At 43.0% G+C, this 12,744-nt stretch overlaps 1 protein-coding gene across 1 annotated transcript in view; it reads right to left on the bottom strand.

Annotated features, from left to right (window-relative positions):
* DOCK2 (dedicator of cytokinesis 2) overlaps positions 1–12,744 on the bottom strand; it is a 418,491-nt gene that overhangs the window by 35,337 nt on the left and 370,410 nt on the right. The window contains exons 34-37 of the mRNA XM_035014007.1: positions 11,849–11,934; positions 5,514–5,670; positions 3,522–3,562; positions 181–271 (exon numbers count right to left, since the gene is read on the bottom strand). Of these exons, the coding sequence (XP_034869898.1) occupies positions 181–271; positions 3,522–3,562; positions 5,514–5,670; positions 11,849–11,934 (375 nt within the window). The remainder of the gene's footprint in view (positions 1–180; positions 272–3,521; positions 3,563–5,513; positions 5,671–11,848; positions 11,935–12,744) is intronic.

The raw sequence follows: 12,744 nt of genomic DNA, 5'->3' as shown, positions 1-12,744 counted from the left end.
TTCCCTTCCCTTCCCTTCCCTTCCCTTCCCTTCCCTTCCCTTCCCTTCATCTCTTCCCTTCCATTCTGTTTTTCTCTTTCTCCCTCACTTTCTACCTCTCTTTCTTTCTTAACTCTTTAATTTGCTGTGAGGGCCCCATAGAGATCCTAGCACAGATCACTTTCACTGGAAAGGCAGTACCTTGAGAAGCCACGTGTGGAGAAGGAGTGTGTAGGCCGCCTCTGTGTAATTGTCACAGTCCAAGTGAAGATCACGGAGTTTGTACAGGTACCTATGGAGGGAAATATGCTAGGTTATCAGGTTCAGTAATAAGGAGGCAGGAGGTAGGGCCAGGTGGGACTCAGACAGAACAACTTGGCACCTTTTAGGATCACAAAGGAGTCCTCCATCTCTGATAATCAGCTCCCCCTACATGGGTGATGACAGCAGCCCTTAGAGTTGGTGGGATACTTCATGTGTGACAGGTACCATGCCAAGTATTTCGAAAGCCTTAGATCATTTAATCCTCATGGCAACCCTGGGAGATGGGTTTGTTGAGAATTCCCACTTCCAGATGAGAAAACTATGGCCTAGAGAAGTTAAGTATCATCGCAGCCAGTATGCAACTTGATACTGAAGAGCCTGGCCAATGCAATATGACAAGTAAGGAAAATAAAGGAAGAGGAAATGAATAAATCACAGAAGTCTTGTGCTAATAACTGGAAGATCTGGAACATGATCCAGGCTCATTGTCTCCAGAGCCTGTGCTCTGAACACTGTACCATTCCAGGAGAATGAACAAGCAATAGCACTATAAAGGATAGTTCTTACCCTGTCTTCAGTGTTCTCTTGGTATAAAAGAAGTGTATTTTCTGGTAAGAAAAGGAAGTGGATCAGGGCCTCAAGATTGGATATTCATGTAGAGACCTTGAGCTGTCAGTAGGGAGAATATACTATTCAACCATAACCACATTCCCTCCTTTTCTCCCTTTGCAATGTGAGGTTCCAGTACTGAACCCTGGGATGACTCTACATTGTAAAAATACAGTTGTGATCTATGTTGTGAAGGAGAGGTCTGTGGTACTATGAGAACAGGATTCATCCAGGTGGGGAGAGGAGGGACTTCTAGAAAATTTCCATTGCATGGCAGTTAGGCTAGGATCTAAAAGTAAAGGGAAGAATGAGGGATGAGCATCCCAGGTAGAAAGATTTGCTCATTCATTCATCCAACAAATGGGTACTTTATATGTTATATTCACCCTCCCAATCATCCTTTTATAGATAAGAAAACAAATTTATGTTAAAGTAGACAGAGCAAGAAATAGGTAGAACTGGGTTTCAACATCAGCAATTTCTGCCTCTATAGTCATGGCCATTCCATTCTTGTCCCTCACCTTTCTTCTCATCAATCAGAGTTATCAGTGCAATTACATGTGGTTTGCATGCAGGGAGTGTTGAGCATGTGTTCTACCTTTAGAGGTTTCTACAGGTTTCTTTAGAGGTTTTGTATGTATATAGCTGAACCCTACCTTATATCCTTGGTCCCTTAAATCCCTAGATAGCTGGGTCCAAAAACCTTTAAGAGAGCAGCCAGAGGGACAGATTTCCTGCAACTTTCAGCTCCCTGATCAATCAAGGCACCCTCTCCTCTCCTTTGCCAACTCAAGGATTTGGTGATCTACTAAAGAGCCCAAAGGAAAACACCCTGATGGACCTGACCAGGGATTCAAACTCAACAGCTACACAGGTCAGATGGGCAGCTTGAGTGAGGTAGGCACAGTGAAGTTCAGTGGGGAATGGAGACAATGTCATGACCAGAGTACTCCAATTTTGTCAGGACAGGAGGAGGGCTCAGTGTTGCCACACCTTCTGAGTTTTTTAGAGGAGGGATATTTTTATTTTTATGTAAAATCTCTAGATTTTAAAATTTTGGCAACCAATTTAAAAATGTTTTTAAATACTATGCCTGCCAAACAGAACAGGTTTCCAGACTATATCCTGTTACATTGTTTGGTTTAGGCAAATGCGGTTTTCCTAGATTACAACAGAACTCAAATCTCCAGAGCTTATGGAGATCTGGGGCTCACCATCTGTGTTTCTAAAATGGGAAGGAGAGAAAAGAGGTTGGAGAGATAGATCCATGTGCTAGACACTTTACCTATAGCATCTCATTTAATCCTAAAAACAGAAGGTAGAATGGAAACATTCTATAAGGGGAAACCTCAGCCCAGAGAGACTGAGTGATCTTATCCAGGGTCACAGAGAAGACAAGGTGAAGACCCCAGGCCCTTTGGACTCCAAAGCTTTACACTACTATAATAAGTCCTGTCTAGCGATTTTATAAATACTACCTAAGCTTAGGACAGCCTATGGAATTATCTTTTATCCAAATGATAGTTCCTATTCCTGGAATAATGCTAAACTAAGTACCTAAAAATATCTGCAATAATAGCAGAGTAGGTTCAGACTTGGAGTCTCTGGCCTTTGACAGAATGGGTCAAAAGACTTGAAAATGTTTGTTAACCTTCTGGTCAATTTCTCTTTGTGGACTCTTGTCTCATGAGGATATGCGCATATGAGGATATGTATGTCTTATCTTGGACACATAAGACATACATATAAGAATTTTGTCGTTGTGCTATTTATGATAGAAAAAAGTTGGAAACAACTTAAATGTTCAATAATATAGGATTGGCTATATAAATTACAGTATATTCTGGAAAGAGAATTTTATAGTTTCATTAAAAATTATGTTAAAATTCATCTGTTGACATGGAATTCTTGTCAAGCAAAGAATAAATTATGAGCAATATGATCTCATTTTTGTAAAAAATATGCAGGCATAGAATTCTATCTATATATAAATATAAAAGGGTCTGAGAATATGTATGGATTATGGGAGTTTATGTCATTTCTTTTGTTTTTGTCTGTATTTTATGAGTTTTTTTGTTGCTGTTGTTTTGGTAATAAGTATGCATTATTTTTGTAATGAGTAAAAATAACAGTAAAAAAACTTCGGAGAAAAAAATATGAGATTCCGAGAAAAATTGGCAAGGGAGTTTTTTGCTCCAGGCTAATGTCTTCCAAACCCCCACCTTCATGATATATTCAAATAAATGTCTTTTAAATGCCTACAAGGAAGCAGGTATCATGCATCTTGGTATTTTTTTCCCTTTGAAATTGGGCTGGCCAATGGTCTAACTACAGGCTTCATAAACCCTGGACTTGGGCCTCATGTGCCCGCCTTCAACAAATGTAGATGGAATTCACCAGCTGTCCACAAGGTGGGTTAAGGAAAGTGTGGTCTGTGGACACAGCAAAACAGTATGGCGGGCCACAGAAGTCCAAGTAGTATGGGGGGCTGCTTATAGGAAAATGAAAGGAATTGAATCTGGGAAGATTGATGGTAATCGGAATACAGAGGGACCTAGTGTTAAGAAGATAAGTTTAAATTTTATCCTGAAGGCAGTGGGGAGCCATCGATGGATACAGAGCAGGAGAATGACACAGCAGGTCTGGGTTTTAGAAAATCAAAATCTTACCTTATGTACATCTCTTCCCGATTGTTATCTTTGTAGAAATTCTAGGTAGTGAAGGAAAAACAGTGATGAGTGTTTTTCTTTGCAGAGCAGCAGGGGTAGAGGGTATAGTGAAGGAGATGTGAGGAAGACTGCTGTTTAGTATCTGGGGACCCTGAGATGGGAGCACAAAATTTATTTTCCTGAATGCATCAAACACCCTTCTTAAGAGATTCTGCCTTGAAAGTCACTTCCCTGATCCTTAGACTGTAAAGGGACAGAGGGGGTACCTCAACCATCATATACTAGGGGTGAAGTTGAGCTATTTGCTGCACTGAGAGGGGCTGTCAAGATTGAGGCAGTCTACTTTGACAGAGTCTACAACAAAAGGCAGCCCAGCTTGATGTTGACAAGCTCAGACCTAGTACTCAGACGGAGCTGGTTGGACTCAGGGTAATAGCAGTAATCAGAGTAATAGGAATAGTAATAGATCCCAAGGAGAATAATGGATCATAACCCCTGTTGGTACAGCAGTATGAAGAGTTATGATGAGACTCCACAGGCAAAAACACTTAAACTTGGCAATACCTAGGAAGCCTGACTCAAGCTCAGGGGTCATTTATACTAGTAGTGGTCCTGGGCTCCACCACCAGAGATCCTAATCTCATGCATTTGTAAATGAGTCCTTACAAATTCTGAGCCACGAGGTCATGGTCTGACCCATGAGCCATACGTTGAGAAGACCCTGGCTTAACCCAATGTACCCACGTGCACCAGAGGCTCAGAGAGGGCGAGGTGATGTGTCCCAGGGTACACAGTTAGTGGGTGGCAAAGCCACATGAGACCTCAGCTCCCCTGACACCCTCCCCCTGTCCTCCTTCCTGATGCCATGTTTATGCCACACCAAAAGCTAGCAGGGTCTAATTGCTTGTGGATCTGCCTGTCCCAAACTCTCTCCCTGGTCAGAGTCTGACTGTTGAAAGTCAGTTTCTTCAACTAACTTCTGTCTCTCCATAGAGAGAAATTGCTAAACTCCTGGAAAACCCCTCTTCCTGCTCTTTATGTAAATTGGACCTAGTGGAGTTATTAGCAGTGAATTCCTTTCTGCTGTAATCAGGATTTTTAAACTCACCTTAGCATTTCAGAAAATCAATGGCAATATCTAGGCTGTTAAAAAGGGAGTCCACTTAGAGTAAACAGAGGCCACACAAAGGAACTATAGGACAGGACTTATATTGCTGGAGCATTGAGCATGTCAGGGGGCATTGATATAATGGATAGACCACATGGTCTTTTGGCCAACGTCATTCATTTAAACCACTTTAGGGTGGGCTGATGTGATGGTGTGAAATGCTGGGGCTGCTATTACCTGTCTCATGACCGTGTGGCAGGACATATGAAGGGAGACTTTTCAGGAGTTGGCCCTTGGCAGGTCATATGGTGTAGGGGTTAAGGGCCTGAACTTGAGATTAGCTGCTCTGATTAGCCTGGCCCATACTAATTTGTTGTAAATTCTGGTTATTAGATTACTCCATTCCGTAAGAGAAGGAAACTAATATGTAGTAAGCATTTAACCATGCCCCTGGACCGCATAACCTAAGAAATAGGTACTATTATTTTTTCTATAGAACAGATAAGCCAACTAAACCTTCAGAAAACTTCCTCGACTTGTCTATTCTATTAATTAGAACCCAGGAGCTATGTAACTCCAAAGCTCCTACTCTTAACACTTTCTAGTGCCACTTTCTTTCCATATAATGTGTTAAGTACCAAAGAAAACACTCATTTCCATTTCATCAATGAGGAAACTGAGCATGGAACGGTGAAGTTATTGGCCTCAAGTCACAGAGCTAAGCTAGCAGGTGGCAGAGTAGGAATTTGATCCCACTTTTGTCTGGTTTGCGAAGCCGTTAGCACTACTTCCCTAACAAAAGCATAGTGAACCCCCAAACCAGGCCTGCCCCCCAGGACTCTGGTCTGATGGGATCTTGGGGCAAGGTGGCCAACCCCACATACCAGCAGATTCACGGTGCAGCTCATGCGGTTGTCTTTGCTCTCGTCCGTCATCACACCCCGGTAATCGAGCAGCTTCTCCAGGAGGCCTTTCACCAGGTTCACAAAGTTTTCCACCGACTTGAAAATAGTCGGGTGCTCTGCAGCACACTCCATCAGGCTGTGGGCAGAGATGGGAGGGCAGTAAGCTCATGGCCAGTGTGTTGGTGGGCGAGGGGAGCAGATAAACCAGTGAATCCAAGCTCCTCTGGTTCATGTGTTGGCTCATTTTGTTCATTTATTCAGTCACGTATTCATTTATATACTTATTTGTCCATACAGTTTAACAAGTATTTGATTTTTTCGTCCACCATCAGAATGGGGAAAAAAAATGTCCAGTGTGGGCAATGGTGTGGAGAAATGGTCACTTGTACACATCCACATTGGAAGTAAATCAGTACAACCTTTTGAGTAGCAATTTTCACAATATCTATCAAAATTGTAAATGTACATACCCTCCCACCCAACCATTCTACTTCAGGGAATCTATTCGACAGAAAAGATTTATAATAGTTACAAATCGTGTCTACAGTGAAATAGTTGAAACCATCTTAAATGTCCATCAATCGGCAAATGGTTAATAAATTAAAGTATATTCACAAAATGTAGTTCTATGAAGACATTAAAAAGTATGAGACCTCAATATGCTGAAAAGGCTCTATAAAATATACAGATCAGTGAGAAAAGTAAGTCTCAGAACAATTTATTTTTTATTTAACCAACTGACATAGAACCTACCATGTCCCAGGCATTATTCCAAATGTCTCACAAATGGTAACTCATTTAATCTCCCATCATTGCCTTACGAGATGGGATGCTTGCAGATGGGGAAACTAAGACACAGTGAGGCCAACTAACTTGCCCAAAGTCACACAGTTGTTAAATATCAGCATTCTGGCTCTAGCGTTTGTGAGCAGAGGTGCATGTCTGCATCATGTATCTCTGTGTGCTTATAAATGTGCCAGATATGGTCAGGAAGGATAAACACCAAACTCTTAATGGTAGTTGCTTCCGACAAGGGGTCTAGGTGGGAGAATAGAGAAGAAGTATTCATTTTTAAAATTTAAATGTGCATATGTTATTTGAAAAATTTACATTTGTTATAATATTAGTATTCTAAATTTAAAAAATCAAAAATAAAAAATGTGGCATTCCTTAAGCATCGATGAGTTGTTAGGCCCTATGATAGGCATTGTGTGGGGTAGGGATGGGGAGAAAGATAAAATAAGAAATATAAAAAAAATCATGTCTACTTTCAGGAGGCCCACAGGCTAGGCAAGGGGAGACAGATGGATTAAAACTTTGATTAATGACTACTTCATATTAATCACTTATTCTGCACCAGACACTGTACTAATCACTTTTTTCTTTTTTTTTTTTCTAATCACTTTTTTCTTAAGAAAACATCACAGTAAGTCTGACTGGTAAAAATTATTCCCCTCATTTTATAGATGAAGGAATCAAGGCTCAGAGAGGTTAAATGACCTTCCCAAATCACTCTGGTGGTAAGGGGTGACCTTGGGAATCAAGCCAAATACTTCCCTATTTTCCCACAGAGAAACACTGTGGCATGTTCTCAGGCATCTTGAGTAGACAAGCATTACCCAGGCTACTATTTGTTTCTGGCTACTTTCCCCATGGCGGCTTAGGTCCCAAGAGCTCCTAGGAGGGAAAGGTGAGAAAGGCAAGGACTTTGGAGGGTCATTTCCTCCCAGAAGCCAAACCAGGCTGCAAGGAGGCGACATCTCCAACTGTGGCTGTGATCAGACAAATCCATCTTCTCCGTGGGAGAAGCACCTGTTCCCTGGCTCTCAATGAGAGATGCAAATTGCCCTGTGATTTAGGCCTGTCTGGCTCAGTCACAGCTGTGCCTGACTCCCTCTGGGACGGTCACTTCCAGCCCTGTTTCCCAAGCTAATGACAATGTGACAAAGCTTTGCCCAGTGTTTGGAGTGTGATTCCTCACAGCCTCCCAGGCAGCTCAGACCCAGAAGGTATCTCATGGCCTGAGTGCAGCCAGACTAGTGGTTCTCAGTCCCAGCTACATGTCAGAATCAGCAGGGGAGCATTTTATAAAGCTCAATGCCCACCCTAAAATCAATGACTTTGTATCTCTGGGAGTGGGAGCCAGGTAGCAGTATTTTATTTTTAAAATTCCCTAGGTGATTCCAATATGCAGCCAACGTTAAGAACAACTCGTTTAGTCCAGGGCTTTGCAAAGTTCGATGTGCATGGGAATAATGTGGGGATTAAGAGATTCTGTTAAGGGGCGCCTGGGTGGCTCAGTTGGTTAAGCGACTGCCTTCAGCTCAGGTCATGATCCTGGAGTCCCTGGATCGAGTCCCGCATCGGGCTCCCTGCTCGGCAGGGAGTCTGCTTCTCCCTCTGACCCTCCCCCTCTCATGCTCTCTCTCTATCTCATTCTCTCTCTCAAATAAATAAAATCTTTAAAAAAAAAAAAAGAGATTCTGTTAATAGATTCTGGTCGAGTAGATCTGGGCTAGGGCTTGAGATTCTGCATTTCTAAAAAGCTGGATGATGCTAGTGCTATTGGTCCTTTGTGAAGCCGGGTTCAGAACACAGTCCTGGCTTTCTTAGTTTCACTATTCTTTAGGCATAGGGTAAGAAAGCTGCTCATGGTCTAGGATCGGTGAGACGGACTGGCAGATTGTTTGGAAATCACCCAGCTGTTCACCATCCACCATCCATCCATCCACTCAACAGATATTGTTCTAGGAACTAGGGATTCAGAAATCATTAAGACACTGACTTCTAGGAAATCACAGTGTAGCAGAGGAAGCAGATACAGAAATAAAAACTAACCATAGTATATAATACTACCATTTACTGAGTACTTCCTGTGTTCCAGATTCTGTGCAAACCCATTTTATTGGTTATCTTGTTTAATACTTACAAAATTTCCTTGAGTTGGGCATTATTAACATCATCAATGTACAGAGGAGGCATGAGGCCCACGGGTCCTGCCAAGGTCACCCAGCTGTTCCTCTCCTTTGAATCCACAATAGAGGACAAGTACAATGAAAAGGGGTCCTGGGAATCTCCAGGTGATGCAGATAATTCCTCACTCAACGGAAGGAGAGGTGGCAGAACCCTTGCCAGCCACTCCAGGTCTAAGCTCCTGCCTTGAGGGGCCTGGAGGGAACTCACACGGCCTTGAAATTGATTTGCATTCAGTGTGGGAGGCCTTCAGAGGGAGGAGCCCAGGCCCACTCTGTCAGTGCTGATGGAACTGGGTTTTCATTCACTCCTTTAAAAATGATGTATGCAGCACTACATATGACAGGTCCTCTTTCAGGTACTGAACTGGCTTGGGTGGGATCTTGGCCCTAGAACACATTCTCTGCCCCCTTCAGCTTTCCAGCTCCCTAGCCACTTCTAGAAAAATTCTCAGGCAGACGGCATACAGCAGGATAGCACGTCTAATTACTCCATTCAATGTGGGACCTTCACATTAAGACAGTTACGGACAAACGGGAGTGGGCTATGAGGACAGTTCTGAGGGTAAGGAGGAGTGGGATGTTCTGTAAGGTTGTATAGCTTGTGTACTGCACAAGAGCCCACAAAGGCTGAAATTCAGCCCCACTCCATGCCCTAAGCCTTGTGCCTTAATGCAGGGCTATAGCTGCCCCAGGAAGGGAAGCCCTGCTCTATTCACAGAGGCACCATCATATTCCTAAGCCGTGTACCCACAGGACTGTGTTTGCCCAGAGCAGGTCCTACATACCAGTGGAAGCCCTGAATGAAGGGCTGAGTAGATGGGCTGGAGGAACTGAGGATGACTAGCCTGGAGGAGATATGCCAGGTAGGTTCATGGTTTCAAATAACCACATCAGTATCTACCTGGAGAATAATAATAATAATAGCTAATATTTCCAGAGTAATTACTAGTTATCAGAAATTGTGCTAAGTACTTTACATGACTTCTCTTGCATAATCTCAATGAAAACTCTAAGAGCTGGATAGTATTTTTATCCCCAGTTTGCAGATAAGGAAACTTGAGGCTCAGAAAGTTCAAAGGAAGAAGCAAGGACCTGGCCCCTGGACATTCTAATGGGACCTTGACTCCTCCGGTTGTGTTTGATTAGTTTTGTAGAAATCATTCACACCTCTCTCTCAGGAGCAAAAATAATGAGCTACTTTTGATTTCCTCAACCTCTAAGGATTCCTTTTATAAATAATCACTCAGGAAGGATTTGAAAATCCTTGTTGATCATCTGAAGACTGCCACAGAGCCCCATCTGCTTATAAAAATGGAAATTGCCAGCACTATAAATGGTTTCACTTATGGTCAATATTTAGATTTTCCTTTTTAGAACTTTAAAATAAACATTGACTCAGGCAAAATGTCACTTTTTACCCTGGACAGTCAGTCTTGATACCCACCCGAGGGGCAGACAGTGGGTTTCTCCTTCCGGCTGAGCTACCTTTGCGATCCATGTGTTTAGTGAGGGTTGTGCACAGTAACAGAAGGGGGACAGGGCCCGCCGGGATGGTACTGCTGGGAATCTGCTCTGCCCATGGAGCAGGGCAAGGAGGGTCACTGTGGTTAGAGCAAAGCCTTTAGTCTTGCTTTTGTTATTAAAGTTGAAATATTCAAAAAGGATTAGGAAAAGAATCCAAAATCAGAGTTATATCAGAGAGTCATACAAATCAGAGAATATACAACTAGGAAGAAATGAGCCACAGTCCTGAACCTTGGATGAAGTCCTGGGGGAAAGGGGACAACTGACATGGAGACAGAAACTGGGAGTCAGGTGTCTGAGCAAAGTATATTTACTAAGCTTTTACCTGCTGTGTGCCAGATGCTTTATAGTTATTCATTCTTTAAAATAACCACAGGCTTATTCTTCCCATTTTATAGATGGAGATACTGAGGCTAAAGATGTGATTGGCCCAGAGTTAGAGAGATGATAGGTGGTGGGATCAGGGTTAAAACCCAATGTCTTTCTCCAAATATATAAAATTGGTCAATATGCACATGAAAAAAATGCTCATCATTAGCCATCAAGGAAACGCAAATCAAAATGACAATATCACTTTCACAGCCACTAGGATGGCTCTAATTAGTAAGAGAGATATTAACAAGTGTTAGGTTGAATATGGAAAAACTGGAACTCTCATACACAGCTGGTAGGAATGTGAGTGGTACAGTACTTTGGAAAACAGTCTCATGGTTCCTCAAAAGGCCAAACAGAGTTACCAAATGACCCAGCAATTCCACTCCTGGGCTTATACCTAAGAGAACTGTAAGCATATGTCCACACAAAAGCTTACACACAAATGTTCATAGCATCACCATTCTTAATAGTGAAAAAGTAGAAACAGCCGAAATGTCCAGTAATAGGTAAGTGAATAAACAAAATGGGGTGTCTAAACAGTGAAATATCAGTCAGCCACAAAAATGAATTAAGTGCTGACGCCTGCTACAACATGGATGACCCTTGGAAATACGCACCAAGGACCATATATTGATTCCATTTATATGAAATGTGCAGAATAGACAAATCCACAGGGACAGAAAGTAGGGGGGATGATGGCTAAAGGACATGGGGTTTCTTTTGGGAGGGAACAAAACTGTTCTACAACTGATTGTGGTTATGATTGTATAGCTCTCAAATACATTAAAAGCCATTGAACTGTACATGTTTAGTGGACTGTATAGTGTATAAATTATGTCTTAATAAGATGTTAAAACAAATCAGTGTCCTGATTCCCAGTTCAGTGCTGACCACTGTGCACTGCCTCACTCAGGTTCGGGTCCCAGCTTGTCCACCCAACTAGTTTGTTCTAGTTTCCTCAGACAAGACCCTCCCATGAGCCTCAGGGGCCAGCTCTGTGACCTGGGGATCAGAGAGTAAATGCAGCTAAATGAGGCAGTGTGCAGAGAGCATTTGGCATGGCATCCGTGTGCTTCATGCGCTCCCTATATGTTGGTCGTGATCAACATCTGTCTAAGATTAAAAGAGAAAAAAGGAAAAACTAGCAAGAATTTTTCCACAGCAAAGAGGTAACAAAAGTGAACATTTTGGTGGATTGTTTTCCCCTTCCTAACACAGCAAAGTTTCTTTTTATCTGTCCCATTCCATCAATATCAAAGAAACAGCCACTCTAGGGAGAGATATTTGAGGTTTCTTTTAAAAGTGAAGTTTCTCCAATACCAGGAGCCACCAGATGGATCTCTAGGGGGAGGAGAGAGCCTCTGAAGGCCCTGGAATTCTGAGCCCTCCAGCTTCCAGCCCACCCCCCGGCTCCTCCCGTGCATGGGGCGCTGAACTTACATCGACTCCAGCAGCTGCATGTATTGCTCATCTCCTCGGCCCCCTTCCACCTCATGGTCCAGTTTGAGGATGATTTCATTTTCAAACTGAAGAAATACGACATGGAAATCAATAATAACAATGTTAGGAGGCCGAATGTTGAAATTAGTCAATTTGTTATTTTTTTTTTTAAAGATTTTATTTATTTATTTGAGAGAGAGAATGAGAGAGAGAGAGAGCATGAGAGGGGGAAGGTCAGAGGGAGAAGCAGACTCCCTGCCGAGCAGAGAGCCCGATGCGGGACTCGATCCAGGGACTCCAGGATCATGACCTGAGCCGAAGGCAGTCGCTTAACCAACTGAGCCACCCAGGCGCCCAGTCAATTTGTTATTTTAACCAAAGCTTTAGGGAGCGCCTATCATTTCTCAGGGTCAGTGCCAGGAATGGGGAGTGCACACAGAACAGGATGTTATGCTTGCCTTTGGGGAGTTCCGCAGAGCACGGGGAAGAAAAGTAGATGGTAAGCACTGGAGAGAGAAGGAAGGAGGGAGTGGGAAGGGCGAGTGAAGGGGAAAGGGCATTTCGAGCAGAGGGCATAGCATGTGCAAAGACATGGAGGTATGTGACAGAGCCCTGCATCTTCAGGGAATGGCACAGTGTCATGGACAGCTATCATTTCTGCCGGTTTGGCATACCTTTCTCCATACTTTGGTGATCACACTGGTCCTGGTCTCAGTCTCCGGAATGCAGCTGACCATGCCTTCCTAGCTCCAGGTACGGGCACGTGACCCAGGCCTAGCTCTTAATCAGTATCTTTCATCATCTAGACACTAAGATTAATAAAGGCTCAGGAACTCTTAGCAAGTCTGTCTGCTCCACATGAAGATGGAAGGCTGTAAGCCTGAGGCTGCTGGAGA

Source organism: Mirounga leonina, unplaced genomic scaffold (assembly GCF_011800145.1).
Source record: "Mirounga leonina isolate KUSES-001 unplaced genomic scaffold, KU_Mleo_1.0 Mir_104, whole genome shotgun sequence".
NCBI classification, from domain to species: Eukaryota; Metazoa; Chordata; class Mammalia; order Carnivora; family Phocidae; genus Mirounga; species Mirounga leonina.
This window is presented reverse-complemented; position numbering and strand designations above follow the sequence as displayed.